The sequence below is a fragment of the Dama dama genome, chromosome 3, assembly GCF_033118175.1.
Source record: "Dama dama isolate Ldn47 chromosome 3, ASM3311817v1, whole genome shotgun sequence".
Lineage (NCBI taxonomy): Eukaryota > Metazoa > Chordata > Mammalia > Artiodactyla > Cervidae > Dama > Dama dama.
In genome coordinates, this window is record NC_083683.1 from 71,469,211 (window position 1) to 71,487,401 (window position 18,191).

Sequence of the window (18,191 nt, forward strand, 5' to 3'; positions counted from 1 at the left end):
TTTCCCCAACCTCTGGCCCACTGACCCGGGACTGTGTTCCCTTTCACCCTGCTCAGGAAGAAGAGCAGAACTGCACATAGAGCAGAGAACAAGTTTATTTGGTGAATGCTGATGGCAGACGTATCCGAGAGAGAGAATCTGGGGAAAATACTGTGACAAGAGAACCTAGGAAGCCTCCAGGCTACACCTAGTCTCCCACAAGGACGGTGCAGCGTCCACGCACATGGGGGACATCCTCAGCCATTCAGCACCATGCGGACAAGCTCTGTGGGAAGGAGAGGGGGGTGAACCAGGGAGCAGGGCGAAGGAGAGGGGTCCGCCGGGGCCAGGAGACCACCAGACCACAAAGGCAGCGTAAGAAGGAATGTGCCCACCGCAACCAACTTTGGGGTCAGTTTGCAGAGGGGCCACCTTGAGTCTGCCCAGTACTCTCGACCCCCAGCTCCCCTCCCAGCGGCTGTTAGTCCCCCCGCCCCACCCCGAGCAGCAAGAATACAGCAGAGGCGGAAGAGTTCCCAACTACACCTACAGCTACTGCCAGCCACTGGTGGGAGGAGGAGAGAGTTTTGGGTTAGGGTACCTCCAAGCTGCCCAGCGGAAAGAAGGGGAAAAGATCTACAGCAGCACGATGGGGCAGGCAACCCACGCCCCCCGCCCTCCACGTGATCCCAGGCTAAAGGACCACCATGAAGCCAGACAGGGGTAGGCAGGCTGGTGTGAGTTCCCAGACACCAGTGCCCTAGAAGCCAACCAGACCTCAGAGCCCGTCCCAGGAGAGCAGGAGGTACCAGCCCCCAGGCTGTCCTCCTCGTCCCCTCCCCAGTCAGCTCCATGCAGAGACATGCCGGGAGGAGGAAGTCAGATGGTGAGGGGGAGGGTAGGGGCTGGAGAGCAAAGGCTGGGAAGAAACCCACGGGGAAGGGCAACTAGGGGAGGGGGCTGGGAGGAGCCGTACCCGCCCCACGGGCCGGTCACCCCGACAGGATATGCCTCACAAACGCTGCAGGAAGGAAGAGACATGGTGAAGACGAGACACAGGCGTGGGGTGAAGGGGTCAGGCGGCCTGGGGCTGGACATCCCTTTGTTTTCACCTCCCACCCCTTCCCCACCCTGCAGGCCCTGGGAGCTCTTCCCTTCCGGTCACACCCCCCTGGTTCCTGGCTGGGCTGGGCCCTGCCCTGCCCGTGCCCCCTGGCACTTTTTTAGGAGCCTGAATCCAGGGACGGGGAAAGCCCCCAGTGCTGTGCGTGACCTGCCCGGTGAGGCCCCGGTTCATCCCTCACCTTCGTAGTTGATACAACCGTTGCTGTCCTCATGCCCTGCCACCAGCATCTCTACTTCTTCCTCTGTCATCTTCTCACCTGCAGAGGGGACGGAGCGGACGTTCTGGAGTCGGGTGACATTGGGAGGTCTAGCAGGTGGCACCTCAAGAAGGGCAGAGCCTCACCCAGGGTGACGAGAACGTGCCGGATCTCAGCACCCATGACAGTGCCGTTCCCTTCCTTGTCAAACACCCGAAGGCCTTCGACATAGTCCTCGTAGGTGCCCTGGTCCTTGTTCTTGGCCACAGTCTGCAGCATGGGCAGGAAGTGCTCAAAGTCCAGGACCTTCACGTTCATTTCTGCCGAGAAGGAGGTGGAAGCTAAGTCATGTGTGTTCTCAGGACTGGGGGTTCCAAGGGGCTCCCGCTCCAGGCAGGAGAAATCTGTGGGATTTGCTAGACAAGACCCGCTCTTGTTTGGGGGTCTAGGAAGATAAAAGGAAGCTATTAGCTGAAGACTGCAGGGCCTCCACCACACTGCAGAGTTGTTCTTAAGGACCCTCACCATCACTCTTGGGGTTCCCCAGGACTTTGAGCACCTCGGCGTTGGTGGGATTCTGGCCCAGGGCCCTCATCACGTCCCCACACTGGCTGTACAGGATCTTGCCATCCCCCGTTCGGTCAAACAGCTGGAAGGCCTCCTTGAACTCTGAGGATTCAGATAAACATCAGTGCGGGACCCGTGGGCGTTAACCCCAACCCTCCTCCACAGTCCCCACTGCCCATTCAACTCTGATCATGCTGAGGAAATCAAATATTTATAACACTGTACACCCAAGCCCTCTGAGAGGGATCCAGTGTCTCTGCTCCTCTCAACTCAGGTGTCCCACATAAAGACCTGGCCTTCCTCAACCCTTAGCAGAGTGGTAACGGCCACTTACGTACCCTCTCTGCCTGCAGCAAGCCTGCCCAGCCGCCTCATTACACAACTCGGGGCAGGAATTTGCCACCGCCCAGTCTGGGCCCTGTCCTTATAAGGAAGTGGGAGCAGCGGCCTGGGACTGGGGTCATCCCAGCCTGCCGCTTCTCCCCCCTGCAGTACAGGGTCCTTTCACAGGGCACTGCTACAAAGAAGTATCCTCAGCAGACTCCCCTGTTGCACTTTCACAGTAAAACAGGTCCCTGCTGTTTACAGCCTTCACAATTCCAAGCTGAGGGGAGGGGGTGGTTATCACAGGAGGAAGAGGCAGAAGTGGCTGATTAAGGAACAGAGGAGCACAAACAGCTTAATACACCGTCCCCAAGCCCCCCACAGAGCAGGCATTAGTGATCAAGTTGTTTCACACACCCACAGCACCTACAACTCACCCAGTGCTTGGGGCTCAGATCTAGAGTAGAAGGGAAGGGAGGAAGAAAGAGTGAGAAAAGAAAATGCAAGATCCAGAAGGAAGGAGAAGGGAACCCAAGAGGTGCTCCCCTGGGGGTGCTGAAGAGAAGGCAGGTGGGGGTGAAGGAGCTCGAGGGCGTGTCCCTCTCCCTAACATGACCTCAACGGGGGTCAGAGATGGCCTACCTGCGGTCTGATCCTCGGTGAAGTCACACTGCTCGGGGAAGACGAGGGTGGTCAGCATCCTAACTCCAGTCCCCCCAGCTTCCGTCCCGGTCCCAAGAACTCAGAACCACAAACTCCCGTTCCACGCGAGGGACTCGCTTCCCAGCAGGGTAGGATCCCAGACACTCCAGCCCCACCGCCAACCCTCGAGGGCCTCAGGCTCATTTACCCGCTACTCTCTGCCCGCTCCCCGCCCCCTCCCCCCGGCTTCCCGCCTCTCGCCCCAAATCCCGCTCGTCCCCTCGGCCCCGGGCCCCACCATCTTGACGCTCGGCTCTGCGGGACCTTTTCCTGCAGTAATGGCTCCGGTTCCTGGCCCAGCCCTAGTCTTAGTACGTCCCGATGACGTCACCCAGCTGACTCAGCCAATAGGGATCCTGGCCCGGGTTTATGCAGATGACGTTACTATATTAGTAATGAGGCGGGCGGGGCCAGCTGGTGTCCTAGTCTCCTGAACAGCCCCACCTGGGGCATAGAAACTGCAGAAGAAGGTGGAATGGGTCGCGAGGAACCTGCTCCTCCGAGCAGCGAGAAAGTCAGAGGAGGTCGCATTGGTAGGTGCGGGTGGGAACAGGAGAGCCTTCTCTTTCCCTCCCGCACCTCTAAAGAAAGCAAGAGTCGGAAGCTAAGGGAGGAAATGTCTCTTTATTTTGAAACAATAGCCTCCTAGCGACAGGAACGTGCTTTTGCCTGGTGGGGGCCCAGCGTCCGACCCCACTGCACCTGTGGAAAAAGATGAACATTGCCAAATCCTGCCGCTCTCGCGCAGCAAGACACGGAAACGCACTTCCCTGCTTTTGTACGCAGGCAGAAGGTCAGGAAGAAGGCTTGCCTCTCAAGGCGCAGTGAGAGCGCCCTACCTGCATTGCTCAGACGCTTAGGATGTGCTTCAGGAAGGCTGCAGAGAGAAGAGGCAAGAGGGGCTTCAGAAGCTGGCCTGATGCTAACCCATCTGACTTTAGATAATTCAGGCTCCAGGATGCCTCCACCCACATACCTCGGGCCTCCGCCTCCCTCCTCCCCAGTCGTTTCTGCTCCTCTGGCCCCTCACCTTCATAGTTGATGCAGCCACTGCTGTCCTCGTGCCCTGCCAAAACAGACTCCACCTCCTCTTCAGTCATCCTCTCTCCTGGGTCCAGGCACACACAATGTTTTAGCCCCTGCCTTCCCTCCCTCATCAACCCATGCCTCTTTCTTCTGGTGGTACCTCCTCTTCTCCCACCCTGGAGACTTGCCCATAGCAACAGTCCCCCAAGAGAATTCCCTCTTTGTAGTGGGCATGCCTTGAATGTGTCTCTGAATCTTGCTTTCCATTTCACCTCAATTATAGGTGGTGAAAGCTTTGACAGACAAGGAAACTGAATTCTAGAGGATTAAGAAACAGACCATATCAGAGAGTACAGCCATCTCAAGACTGAAACTCAGATTTCCCGCCTCTTTCCCTGTCCTCCGCCCTTTAGGAGGCAGAGGCAGCCCACGCACTTCAGACTGGAGGAAGACCCTCAGATCCTGTCCCTCAGGCTCTGACCTTCTCAGGCTCCTGCCCGTGACCCACAGGACGGTAATCCCTCACTGGCTCTGCCTACTTGGCTACCCTTCTTAGCTCATCCCCTCCTCTCAACACCCCCAGGAGTTCTGGTGCCCGCCTCACCCAGGGTGGTGAGGACATGTCTGAGCTCGGCCCCCATGACTTTGCCGTTCTGCTCTTTGTCAAACACCCGGAGGCCCTCCAGGTAGTCCTGGTATGAGCCTCGGTCTGGCAACTTGGCGACTGCCTGGAGCATGGGCAGGAAGGTCTCAAAGTCCACACGCCGGGACTTCAGCTCTGGGATAGAGGTGAAGGAGAGGTTACCACGGTGTCACCTAGGACCCAACTCCCATCCCCACCATGAAGGGTTTCATCCGTTCAACATTCAGATATTTTTTCTGCCCTTATGTTTGACAGTTTTTAAAGTCCTGGGACCCACCTCAGCATCCTTTATCACCTTACCAACATTCCACCACCAAACTGAAAACCCTCATTGTCCCAGAGGTGCCCTCACCATCACTCTTGGGGTATCCCATGACCCTGAGCACCTCGGCGTTGGTGGGGTTCTGGCCCAGAGCCCTCATCACGTCCCCACACTGGCTGAACTGGATCTTGCCATCCCCGACTCGGTCATACAGTTCGAAGGCCTCCTTGAACTCTGGAGTGTAACAAGAGGTCAGTGTTGACAAGGGGTTCCCATCACCACCAGGAGAGAGGAAATTCAGAAACAATGTGCTTGAGCTGGGCAGAGCAGAGAACGCAAGGAGCATGACTGTGGGAGGTTTCAAGGTCGGGAATGGAGGTAGGGAATTAGAAAGAGGATCTGACTAGGGACTGGGGATGGCCAGTGGGCTCAGGGGCGTCTCCTCACCCTCCAGCTGGTCCTTGTTAAACTCGATCTGTGGAAGAGAAGAGCAGGTGAGGAGAGATGACAGGACTCACACAATCCCTCTCCAGCACTCCTCCCGACCAGCTGGCAGCCACTTCTGGGGAGGGGCCCGTAGGGACCAGGCTGGGAACCCAGCCACCGCAGTCCCATTCCCAGCTCCAGAACTTGGGAGAATCCCAAGAGGAGGAATTATTGGGGGGAGGGTTTCCTGGGAACAGGGTTAATCCCATGCCACCTGTTCCCCTCCCTCTCCTGCCCTGAGCCCTGCATCCCTCACATAACTGGGGGCTGAACAAAGGCTAAATTTACCCCTGGCCCCCAGCTGTGATTGTCTAACAAGTCTGTCCTCTTCAGCCTTCCCTCCTGGGGTTCAGAGCTGTGGCTTTTCATATTGAATAGTCAGACAGGCACAGGCAGCAGCTCCCCCCTTTCACCTTGAAACTGTCCTGACAACCCAGATGTTCCCCATCTTACAGGCTCTGCCTCCAGCAGGACAGTCAGTGACAAAGTGATGTACATACACACGTGTTATTGGTTAGAGGCAGAGGGCAACAAAGACAATACTCATTAAGTTTAGATGCTTCCAAGCGGGGGTACTAAGAAAAACCCCCACCATCATCCAGTGCTTACTGATTCCCTACCTTCTAGATACCCGTAGTCCCCTAGGCTGTATCCCACTGGTGTACCAACCCCTCCATTCTTTTCTCACTTTTCAGGGACTTACCACCACTTTGGAGAGATCGATGGGGGGCTCCTGGGGTTTCGCAGGTTTCTCAAGGATTAGAGGGACAGGTGGTGGTAGCTCAACCCTGGACGGAGGGGGCCCTACTGCGGGCTTAGCAGCAGGCTTGGAGGCAGCAGGGGGCCCCACTGGTTTCTTCACAGGAACATCCTTCTTGGGAGGCATGATGTCGGGTGGCCAAAGGACAGTGTGCCGACGGGGGCACCCATCTCTGTTTAAATAGTCAGGGAGTCTGGGATGTCAAGGGGCGGGGGCAGTGGCAGGGAGCCAGTTGGCTGGGGGGAGGGTGAGACAGAGGAGAGAGATGCCGGCTGCCCTCACTCCTCTGGCCTCGTGTGGTTCAGGATTCCTGCCCCAAGGTCTTCTCCCTTCTGTCCACCCCACCCCATATGCTGACCAGAACAATGGCCCTTTGGGGGCAGGGGGAGGAAGGCAGAGACAGCCCAGAATGGGGGAGTTAACTTTCAGGGTGCAGATAGGAGGGTTGCCAGGGACAAACTGAAACAGGGGTGAGGAAAAGAAGGGAACCAAGAAAATTCCGACCCCCTGACTCGGAATAGACCTTTTTCCTAGCAGCTTTATATTCTTGAAGATGGAGGCAAGGATGGGGGCCTTATTAAAGTGGGGTCTGGGAGTAGTGAAAGGGGCAAAAGACAAGTAGCCCTTCCACTTCCCTCGTCCTATGGATGAGGAGCAGGGTAATTTACCCCACAGCTTATAATACTCGGTACCTCAAGTCCCTCCCTCCCAGCCCAGAACTGGAACTGTGCACTGCCCCGTACGGAGAGAGAGCAATAGAAGGGTGTGACTCCCACCCACTGTCTCCCATCCCCAGTGTTGTTTTAGGAGTGGGGATGGAGGGAAGGATTGAGTTTAATACCCATCACCCATACTCCGAAGAAAGGAGCCCCTGTCCACAAGCCTGTGGTCATTCACGTAAGACAAAGACGGAGTGCCTGCTGAACCCGCAGGGACTCCGTGGTGGCACCTGAGGGGGAGGCAGCTCTGAGAGGCGAAAGGCCTGATTTCTAAAATCTCTAATCCAAAAAATAAAATAAAAAATAAAATCTCTAATCCATAAAGATGTGCGAGGTCCTCTGGGCTCCATGAGTATTCAACCCTCAACCAGAAGGATAATAAAACCCTGAGTTGGCAGTCAGGTTGCAAACCTTGCTGGGGGCACTGGGGAAAGGTGGAAGTCAGGGGCCTATGAAAGAGGGGAGGGTTTGCTGGTTATTTTTGTACTGGGGTAAAGAAGGCGATGATTTAGATAGCATTCTGAGAAAGACAGTAGTGATTCCACTTAGGGGTTTAGAGAGTTGATGCTGGGTCTCCCACTCGCAAAAAAAAAAAAACCCATCTGAACCTCATTACTGCAAATCGTCTCATTTTAGGAAAATCAGAATCTTTCCTCTAGCCAGGAGTACATCTCACACACATACACACACATACCCCTACACACACACACCCCTAAGCCTTAAATAAAGGAAAGAGCCCCTCCCCAGCGCCCCAAAACTCACCCTGCGGGGTCCAGGTAAAGGGCGGAGGCGGGGCGCAGGGCAGCCGCGGGCCCTGAAGGGTTAATTTCTGCGGCCTCGGAGCATGCCGGGAGATGTAGTCCTCGCGCGCCCGCGGGCTCACGGGAAACACCGCGGTGAGGCTCGGGGAGGATGCTGGCGCAGTGACTTCCGGCCCGCGGCGGCGGTTGGTGACTCAGGTTTTGCGGGTGCGAGTTTTCTCCCAGAACCGAAAGGCAATGAGCACTTTACAGCCCCTATCCCTGGTCGTAAAACCGTGCGTGGTCCCTCAGGATAGCTCCTTTGCTTGGCTCTGAGTTCCCCGTTTAGTGTGGGCGGGGATTTATTCCTGAATCCACTGGTAAGAACGCGGAACGAGGGGGAAAAGGCTGCAGCTGCAGCAGGCCGGATGGAGGTCAGATAGTAGGAAGCACTTACTCCCTCGGGCATAATGGTTCGGCCTTTTTGGCGTCCTCTTACTGTTTGGTAGAAAGAGAACAGAAGCCGTTGAGTTGCCTTGTGACTTGGAACAGTTAACTGAAGCTTTTCGTTTTTTTTTTAAATGAACTGGTAGTTGAAGTGTTAAACTTTGGAATTAAGCCGGGTCACCTGCCCTAGTCGCTCTAAGTTGAAATTTCCCCATTCAGCGGCAGCGTATGTACCAGCTTCCCTGTCGTTTCTTCACAGGTCTTGGAATGCAGGGCTGGGTTCTCCAGCCTTTGACTATGAGAAGTCTCTGCCCAGCATTGCACATCTCTTTCCCGCAGATGGTTGTTCGTTTTAGATTTTTTAAAAAATTGAGGTATAGGTGTACAAATATCAGTTTGAGGTGTACTACATAGTGATTCATAGTTTTTAAAGGTTATACTCTCTATAGTTATTATAAATTTTGGCTGTATTCCCTCTGTTGTACTTCCCCCAGATGATTATCAGAGTTCCTGTTTGTGCTTGGAGGGAGCCAGTCCAGGCAAGCCTGACGTCACTGGCTGGACCAGTAAATGCCCTGGTTGCTCACACAGTGCTGGACTTCGGGGCTTGCCTGGATGGGCAGGCAGTGGGTCGGAGAAGAACACTCACCCACCGGAGCTCAGTGGTGTGAGGCATAAGTGAGCTTATGGGCAGTGCAGAAGTGATACTTGCTGGTTGGGGAAAGCTTCTTGGAAGACCAGAAATGGGTTGTGGAATAGAAACGACGATGAGGAGGGTGTTAGCAACTATTCTGGAGGTCTCAGTAGAGCAGGTACTGGTGTGAACCATAGGGGGCGCTAAAGAATGTGGACTAAGACCAGCCTGCCTAGATTTGGGGGTGGGGGAGGGGTTTCTGTTTAAATTTGAATCTAGGTTCTGCCACATACAAGCAAGTTCAGTGATCAGTAATACCTAACCTTGTAAGTTCTGTTGGGAGGATTCAGTGTGTTAATTTTTGTAAGACAGAATGGACCAGGCACAGAGTAAATGATTTGTTAGCTAAACTTCCTTTACCCTTCCCCAGCATATGAAGTAGTTGGTATTTCCTCATTTTTCATCCATAAAAGATGACTAGGCATGAACAGATGGAAAGCAAGAAAGAATGCATTTGTCTTAAGTGTTTGGTTACAAGACTGTTTGGGGGAGGGCCACATCAAAGATGACTTTTTGTGTCTTTCATCACTTCCACAGAAGTTGATTTTGAAGACGGTTTATCTGATTTTTCTTCTCCTTCCCCTTTATAATTGCCCTTTGGCAGTTTGCCAAGGAGAAGTGCTTATGGCATCATCTGACTCTCTAGCGTTTTGTCTGATTTATAGATAAGCGGTGCAAGAAGAAAAGATGAAGTCCCTTGGCAAATCAAGTTGGAGGACTATCCTTCATTTTCTGTATTATCTCTGTCTTTTAATCATAAATAACACAAACCAGGCTGAACGTGGTCTTAGCTGGGCATAGGTGATTTATGCATCATGCATGTGTCTGGGCTTTCTGTGACAAATGCCCAACTCTTCTCTCCTCCTGCGCCACCTAGGGTGTGACTTGTGTGTCCTTAAGGATTGCATATTCTAATATTAGTCAAACTAAAATAATTAGGAAGAGCAGAGCTTTTTAAAATACAATTTTAAAGGTTACTTTCCAATTGCAGTCATTGCAAAGTATTGGCTATACTCCCCCTGTTCTAAAGCAGATGCTTGAGCATGTCTTACACCCATTGTTTGCACCTCCTGCTCCCCTCCCCCGAGCTGCCCCTCCCCCTCCCCATTAGTGACCACTGGTTTGTTCTCCGTGTCTGTGAGTCTGTTTCTTTTTTGTTATGTTCACTGATTTGTTGTATTTTTTAGATTCCACGTATAAGTGATATCATACAGTCTTTCTTTCTCTGAGATGCTTCACTTAATGTAATGCCTTCCAAGTCCATCCATGTTGCGACAGGTGACAAAATTTCATTCTTTTTGTGGCTGAGTAGTATTCCATTGTGTGTGTGTGTACACACCACATCTTGTTCCACTCGTCTGTTAATGGACACTTACGTTGCTGCTGTATTCTTGACAATTTTAAATAATGCTGTTGTGAACACTGGGGTATTGGTTTTTGGGTTTTTTTTTTAATATATACCCAAGAGTGGAATTGCTCAGTCATATGGTAACTCTGTTTTTAGCCTTTTGAGAAACCTCTGTGCTGTCTTTCATGTGGCTGCATCAGTTCACACTCCTGCCAGTGGTGTACAAGGTTCTCTTGTCTTCACGTCTTCGCCAGCGTTCTTATTTGTGTTCTTGTTGATGTTAGCCATTTAGACAGTGTGAGGTGAGGATGCGCACAGCTTATGAAAGGTCTACCTTTTAATGTACATTAAAACCCGATGGGACAGTTTCTGGAGTTACATGGCACTGTGTAGATCTTTAGTAACTTGAATAACTGTGGTTTCACCCTATACACCTTACCTAGCTCTTTCACCACTGACTAATGTGTTAAGATGGATAATAGTTTAGGTAGAGAGACCCCAGTTTTCTCAGTAAGTAGGAAATATGTCTTCAGTCCTCTGGCATTTTGATCAGAAAGTGGTACTGGTGGTGATGCATGATAGAAGAGAGAGGATGATGAGGATGTTTTATGATACACAGGTCATTTATGAAGTCCTCTCCAAGACCCATTTTTATAGACGCATACTAGATGACACACATATAAACAGAAAGATAGGTTTTCTGGTAAGAAATGCTAATTTCATTTTTGTAATATTCTAAAACGGTGATACTCAGATTTAGCTCTTCTTCAGAATTTCCTGTAAGCAGACAAACTTCCAGATCCTGCTCCCAAAGATTCTGATTCTAGGTCTGTGTTAGGGCCTAGAAATCTATTTGAAATATTTTTAGCCTACTGGAAGGCACAGAGAATAAACTAACAGACATAGGTAATACAAGTGATCTTTTAAAAATGTGCATTTGATCATGTCATCTTCCTGCTTAAAATCCTTTCACATGCTTTGATAAGAATCCTCACATTAACCCACAAAAGCCAGCATAGTTTCACAACACTCCTTGCCTGAACCAACCACACCTACTAGCTTTTAGATCTTCAAAAGAACGCTATTCTTCTTGGCTTAGGTTGTTACCTCTTTTATATTCCTGCCCCCTCTCCCCACCAACACACACTATTTCCAGGGCCAAGCAGAGCATAGTGCCTGGCATATGCTGGGCACTCAAATATCTGTAGAATGAATGGCAATCTGGGTGAAAGGGGAGAGTTAGGAATGGACACTGATACTAGTAAGTCAATAGGGAGATAGGTTGGGGATTCAGGAGACTGAGCGCGTTCCCACGTTCTGAGCTCTTTTATCATGAAGTAGAAAGTGAGGTGATTACTGCTCATATAGCACCGGGGACTCTTCTCAGTGCTCTGTGGTGACCTCAGTGGGAAAGAAGTCCAAAGAAGAGGGAGTGTGTGCACACATGTGGCTGGTTCACTTGGCTCTACAGCGGAAACTGGCAGAGCGTTGTTCAGCACCTACGGTAAACATTTTTTTAAAAGTGAGGTGATCAGTTTGCAAAAACAGGAAGTAGAAGCCGTTGGCTTGAGAAAGTAGTGAAGGTTTGAAATAGGTGCTTTGAAAGAAGGGTGACAGCTTACTGGGGACCCACTGACAAACACTCATTTGACATTTATTGAGTGGCTACTCTGCTCTGCCCATGAGCTTGCTGAATAGCGTGGAGGACGGTTGTAAAAGGAGATCATAAATCTGTAATGGCGCTGACCCACAGGAGGTGATTTTCCTCTTCCAGTGTTACCCAGCCACTTGGATAATCAAGCTAGAGAACCCAGGCAGCTGGAGTGGTGGTGGCTTAAATTTTATGGACTAGGGATAGTGGGTGACCTTGGGAGCGAGGAAGTTGAGAGTCTAACTAAAAGAAGGTTTGTAGTCCAGGCCAAATAGAGAGGGAGTGAGTATGAAAGTGGCTGATTAAACTGAGAGAATGTGGGAGGTCATAAGGCTGGTGTCTCAAAGAGGATGAATAAGTGAAATGTTTGGAGACCTCAGAGTTGTAGTTGGAGAAAATAGCACGTTGGAGATTAAAATTTCAAAGAATATAGGAGAAGGCCGGAAGTAGGTGAGTTGGCCATGGGGTGAATGGTTGAAAGGGTAATGAGGTGAAGGTCACTGGGTTTAAGGAGAGTGTTCCTTAACGTTCTTTCAGTTGCAAATAGCAAAAAAATCTGACTGAAACTGGCTAAACAAGATTAATTGGCTTCAGTAATTGGAAAGAGGTAGGGTGGGTTTTCAGTTCATATTGATCCAGAAATTCATGACATCACCAAGGGATCTAATTCTCTTGCCACTGTCCCTGTGTTACCTTCTTCCTTGGATCCTTTCCTGGAGCTAGATGCGGCTTAGCTGCACATCCTTATACCACAGAAGGAAGGGAGAGAGCTTCTCTTGACCATTGCAATCAGTTCCTGACTAGACCTACTTAGAAAAATGTACATCCACCCTTGAACTGGGCTTCCCTGGTGGCTCAGAGGTTAAAGCGTCTGCCTGCAATGCAGGAGACCTGGGTTTGATATCTGGGTTCAATCCCGGGGTCGGGAAGCTCCCCTGGAGAAGGAAATGGCAACCCACTGCAGTATTCTTGCCTAGAGAATCCCATGGACAGAGGAGCCTGGCGGGCTGCAGCCCACGGGGTTGCAAAGAGTTGGACACAACTGAGCGACTTCCCTCACTTCACCCTTGAGCTAATCACTATGGTCAGGGAAATAAATATGCGCTGATAGGTTCAGTCTGGGTTATTGCCTTACCCTGTGGTAAGGAGGATGGTGTTACTTTGATTCTCTTAGGCCACCCAGGGTGGTGGATCCACCTGCCACTGGAGGTGGATTGGAGATCATCCAGATGGGGAGGCAAGGGCGTTGGGGAGGAAACCAACAGTGGCCCCCAAATGAGGAACTATGATTCTAGTTATTGAATAACTTGCAGTGTACATTGAAGACTCCAGGTGACAGCAATATTCAGGGCACCACACCCTTCTGTAAATACTGCGTGTGTGTATTTGGGGAGTGACAGCAATGGGGAAAGGTAGAGACAGTGTATCAGATTGGCATCATTGCCAAAGGAGCTGAGATTTTTTTCACCGCCCTGAGAATAATGATGGGGATGCAGCACTGGGGGGAAAGAGAAGGCAGAGCCCATCCCCCAGTGTAAGCACGTGGAGTTAAGGAGAAAGAACGGTCCCCTCTGGAGGGTGCTTCTGGTGAATGAGTTCTCTTGAGAGGTGAGCCAGGTTTCAGGGAAGGCCCGAGTGAGCTTTGTGTAAATACGAACTGTAAGGAGTAGAGTGAGTGGGAAGTGCTATATGGAACTAGGTTTGCAGAGAGCGCAGTGGAAAGGTTTGAGAAGGCCCTTCAGCTGCCCACTTACGCTTACTCTTTACACCTTTCTTTTTTTCTTTATACCTTTCTTATGTGCAGCAGTATTATAATTACTCTACTTGCCTGATTACCCTGCTTGTTCCTAGGTTTTTAATTCTTTTTAAAAAAATTGACATTTAACATTATTTTAGTCTCAGGTGTACAACATAATGATTTGATACTTGTATACGCTGTGAAATGATCATCACAACAAGTCTAGTTAACATGTTACCATATAAAAAATTGGTGTGTGTGTTATGAGAACGTTTTAAAGATTTACTCTTAGCAACTTACAAATATGAAATGCAGTATTAACTCCAGTCACGTGCTGCAGTGCACACCACATCCCCGGGGCGTGTAGCTGCAGCTTTAGTCTCTGACTCCCCTCACCCGCTTTACCCTCCCTCCCCGGCCGGTGCGGCCTGTTCTCTGAGCTTGGCCTTGCTGCTGTCGTCAGTGTCCCTGAGGTTCACCTACAAGTGGACTGAGCATTTATTTTTCTCTGTCTGATTTATTTCATTTGCCGTAATGCCCTCAGCTCCCACCCGTGGAATGGAATGGCAGGATTTCCTTCCTTTTTACGACTGAATAATATTTCATGGTGTTGATACAACACATCTTCTTTATCTGCTCACCCATCAATGACCACTTAGGTTGTTTCCATACCTTGGCTACTGTCAGTAATGCTGCAGTGAGATAGGAGTGCAAATATCTTCTAGTCATTTTTTTAAACATAATTTACTACAGGTCTCTGAAGTATATATAAGACATTTTAGTGCAACATCTTACAAATTGTTTTCCTTTCAAAAAACAAAAATCAACAGCCCTCTACATCCTGCAGAAGTGGCTTGCCTACTCTGCCTCTTTTTTTTTTTTTTTTCACCCATTAACACAGAGAAACCTTTGTTTGAAAAGAATATGAAAACTTGCTACAGAAACCCCCTGGGGAAAGAGGGTGTGTCCTGCAATGGGCCTCTAACCAATGTTTCTGTTTTGTTTTTTTCAGAAAAATACCCAGAAGTGGAATTGCTGGGTCATAGTTCTATTTTTAATTTCTTAGGAAACCTCCATACTGTTCTCCATAGTGTTTGTACCAATTTACAGTCTCACCAACGGTGCACAAGTGTTCCCTTTTCTACACATCCTCACCAACTCTTATTTCTTGTCTTTGATAATAGCCATTCTGACAGGTATGAGATAGTATCTTATTGTGGCTTTGATTTGCATTTCCCCAGTGATTAGTGATGTTGAGCACCTTTTCACTTACCTGTTGGCCATCTGTGTATCTTCTTTGGAAAAATGTCTATTTAGATCTTATGCCCATTTAAAAAAAAAGATTATTTATGGGTTTTTGTGTTGTCTGATATTTTGGATATCAATCCCTTGTCAGATAAGTGATTTTTAAATATTTTCTCCCACTCAATAGGCTGATTGTTTCTTTTGCTCTACAGAAGTTTTTCAGTTTTATGCATTCCCGCTTGTTTATTTTTGCTTTTCTTGCCTCTTCTTTCGGCATCAGGTTGGTTTTTGGTTCTTTAGGGTAGTCTTACCTTTGCATTTCAGTAGCCTTCCTAGTGCAGTGCTTCACAAATGTTATCTGACTCCCAACCCAGGAGTGGAAAGTTGAAAGGTAGGGGAATTGCTGCTGGAGAGAACGCCTACTGATTTCACCAAGAAATGACAGTTGGTAATTTGACAGTGAGGGAAGAGGCAGGAAAATCTGTAAAAGTAGGGAAAATTTTGCTCATCAGTTGGCAAAGATTTTTTTAAGTTGTAATATCTAAAAAATAATATAGGAAAATATGTGTATTGCTGGTAAGAGTAGAAAACTTATATAATTTCCTTTAGAATGCAGCTTGGAAGAATATATTGTCACTCGGGAATTCCTTGGTGCACTCTCACTGCTGCGGCGTGAGTTCAGTCCCTGAAGGGGGACTGAGATCCCACAGGCCACACCAACTGGCCAAAAATAAACTTTTTGTGTGTCTTCCCACAGTGAACAATGAAACAGAACTACCTTTATTTCTGACAGCACAGAATCAGTTTAACTATAGGGCAATCGTTCTATAGAACTGTACATGTTGTAACGGTTACAGATTATATTTTCAAAGGATATTTAATGAAGTGTAAAAATGCTTATGTGTTAAGTGGAAAAAAAGCAGGTTATAATCCTACTTTAAGAACTATTTATTCCTGTAGTTATATTACCTTTTTGTCCTCGTGTTAGTGACTTCAGGCCTTAAATCCACTGCAGCTCCAGAGAGCACACCTTCCCATTAAGAACCCAGCAGAAAGGGAGGGAGCAACAAGGTTTCTTCTGCCGATGCTCCATCCCCGGGTGACTTCCTCTTACATCTCACTGACCACAGCCTGGTCACACAGCCACTCTTTAAGTTGCAGTGGAGTCTGGGAAAGTGAGTATCCAGCAAAGAGGCTTCTGATTAATCCCTTGGGGCTGGCACGCTGCCACCAAGAATGCTCGGGGGCCCTGTGTGTAGGGAAGAGGAGCAGATGGCCGTTGGGCAGACAGATGTGTGGCCCACCCAGTTAACTACAGCATGTTTGGGCCAGTAAAGCCACTGTCCAGGAGGGCAGTGTCCGTGAACATCGCCGGCAGCACACCCGCCTGCTGTCACCTCTGCCTTTTCTCCGGAAGAGGCATCGGGTCACGTGTGCCCGTCCCTGGCCAGCTGTTTTAAGAAATACCAAACCAGGAGAAGGAAATGGCAACCCACTCCACTGTTCTTGCCTGGGAAATCCCATGGACGGAGGAGCCTGGTGGCCTACAGTCCATGGGGTCGCAAAGAGTCGGACACGACTGAACGACTTCACTTTTACCAACACATAATTATTGGTTCAAGTGCAACAAGATTATGTGTGAAAATAATCATGCGACCTGATATGTAGAGAGTATCCTACAAGTGGGATGCTTCCCCCATAGACCCTTCCCAATGGGATGTGGCAGAACACCCCAAGACGGGGAACAGCCACCTCGGCGGTGGCTCTGCGCTTTCCCAGGCAGAGGGAAGAAGCCGAAGGACCAAACGCACCGCCGTGCTGAGCGGGGACAGGGGCACAAGCTGTGGCTCCGTGCGCGGGTCCCCAGGGACCCTGGTTCTGCAGGCGGCAGGCCCGGCCCTGCAGCTTCCTTGGGCAATTGGCTAAAAACGCTTTCCTAGTATTAAAATGGTTTCCATAACAAAAAAAAAAATACCAAATCGGCATCTGTGTAATTGCTGTGTTAACCACCCTCAGTGCAGTTTATACAAGCGCAACAGTGTACAAATCTGTCTCATCTCGCGTTTATTAATAATATGTAGATCAAAAAATATATATATAGATCAATAACCCTTCTCTTACGTGTCCTGAACTTGAAAAGGCTGGGAAAGAGTACCCTTCTGGGATGGGAGAGTCTGTGCCACGTCCTTTAGTTTTCTGGAAAGGTAATTACTTGGAAGAGATGGAACTAGGTAAAGAGTGCTTCTTAAAATCACACGTTTCAAGATCCCGGAAGCCAGCTATAACAGCAGGCCTTGGGTTACACGCCCAGTATCGAATAATAAGAGAGACCTTAGAAATCTAAGTTCCTCTGCCCTGTGTTTTGGGGTTTTCACCCGTTAAGTTTGTGTGTTTCGGGAAGGGCAACAGAGACTTTTTTGCTCATGGCCAAGGCTCTTAATGTTGATGGCAAGGAAGTAGAGATGGCAGAAGAACAATCAGTGAATACCAGGGATTTATTGGAAAAAAAAATTTGGAGCTGAGTGAGTTGATGGCATAGAGTTTAAATTTAGCTTTTGCTGGTAAGGTGGGTTTGGGCAACTCCCAACTGAGTTCTTTCCCTGAGTCTTTCCTCTCCTCCCAGTGGACAGCATCCTAAGGTTTCAGAGAAGGATGATAAAGCCCCCCGGAGGCAATTAGGAATCTCCAAGTTCCTATTCCAGTGACCCAATTTTCAGTAATTCCTTCTTCCTCCACCTCACTTTCCCTTCACATGGTAGTTAGAATAGGGCACAGCTTCTGTGGCTTGCATTCCAGGAAGGGCCCCAAGGGTGAGCAGCTTTGAATGCGTATAAAGTATTTCTCATGTAGCTGCCCACCAGGTGGGCCTTGAGCCCTTTTGGATGTGGCAGAACATCTCTGACTCTGTGCCGTGGCAGAGCTCCCAGGTTCACCAGCTTTAGGAATCCTTTCACTGGAAAGCTCAGAAGATGAGACTGTGTAACAGACGTCATCACCGTGGCTGGGAATGAATCTTGCCAGAAGCGCACAGTGAATTCACACAGGTCACATGACCACCCTCAGCACTAGCAATCTTGGCTGCAACCACAGTAGCTTCTGAATATTAAGGAACCTGACTTTATCTCGGAGGAAGAGAGTCTCAGCTGCAGGGAGCTCCGGCCCACCTGTGCCTACCTCCCTACTCCTCACCCTCATGGAGGAACATGTCAGTCAGAAGCTGCCCCACGGCCTGGATCTTAGAGAGACTCTAGGAACCAGAGGTTCTAAGAATCTAACTCCGATTCTAAGCAGCTGCAGCGTGACGTCTTTGGAGAAGGTACATGCTGACTTGATCAGAGACGCAAAGCGAAAGACTCTCAAAGCCCAGTTCGGAGGCCCCCCCAAAACTCTGAGAATAACTACAAGGAAAACAACTACAAGGTTCTAAGACTTGGAATCGTCTTTCTGATGAGGATCCACAAGCACCTCATGGACATGCACAGTCCTTCCTGAGACTGTTAATAAGATAGAGCCATCAGTATTGAGCCAGGAGTCGAGG

General features: G+C 49.6%; 2 protein-coding genes across 3 annotated transcripts; both read right to left on the reverse strand.

Annotated features, from left to right (window-relative positions):
• Window positions 1-77: 77 nt before the first annotated feature.
• MYL6 (myosin light chain 6) lies at window positions 78-3,248 on the reverse strand. 2 transcript variants are annotated; one of them, XM_061132382.1, is made up of 7 exons: window positions 3,133-3,248; window positions 2,835-2,862; window positions 1,827-1,970; window positions 1,448-1,621; window positions 1,284-1,361; window positions 956-1,000; window positions 78-265 (listed from the first exon to the last, which is right to left on the reverse strand). In XM_061132382.1, exons 1-6 carry the CDS (start codon window positions 3,133-3,135, stop codon window positions 972-974), a joined length of 456 nt encoding a protein of 151 aa, XP_060988365.1. In that variant the 5' UTR covers window positions 3,136-3,248; the 3' UTR covers window positions 78-265; window positions 956-971. The 2 variants fall into 2 exon arrangements, with proteins under 2 accessions (XP_060988365.1, XP_060988357.1); XM_061132374.1 differs by lacking the exon at window positions 956-1,000.
• Window positions 3,249-3,371: 123 nt separating this feature from the next.
• Window positions 3,372-7,660, reverse strand: MYL6B (myosin light chain 6B). The gene is made up of 8 exons (XM_061132364.1): window positions 7,553-7,660; window positions 6,015-6,243; window positions 5,273-5,300; window positions 4,916-5,059; window positions 4,525-4,698; window positions 3,925-4,002; window positions 3,734-3,771; window positions 3,372-3,596 (listed from the first exon to the last, which is right to left on the reverse strand). The coding sequence occupies exons 2-7, from the start codon at window positions 6,195-6,197 to the stop codon at window positions 3,743-3,745; spliced, it is 636 nt and encodes a 211-aa protein (XP_060988347.1). The 5' UTR covers window positions 6,198-6,243; window positions 7,553-7,660; the 3' UTR covers window positions 3,372-3,596; window positions 3,734-3,742.
• Window positions 7,661-18,191: the final 10,531 nt, after the last annotated feature.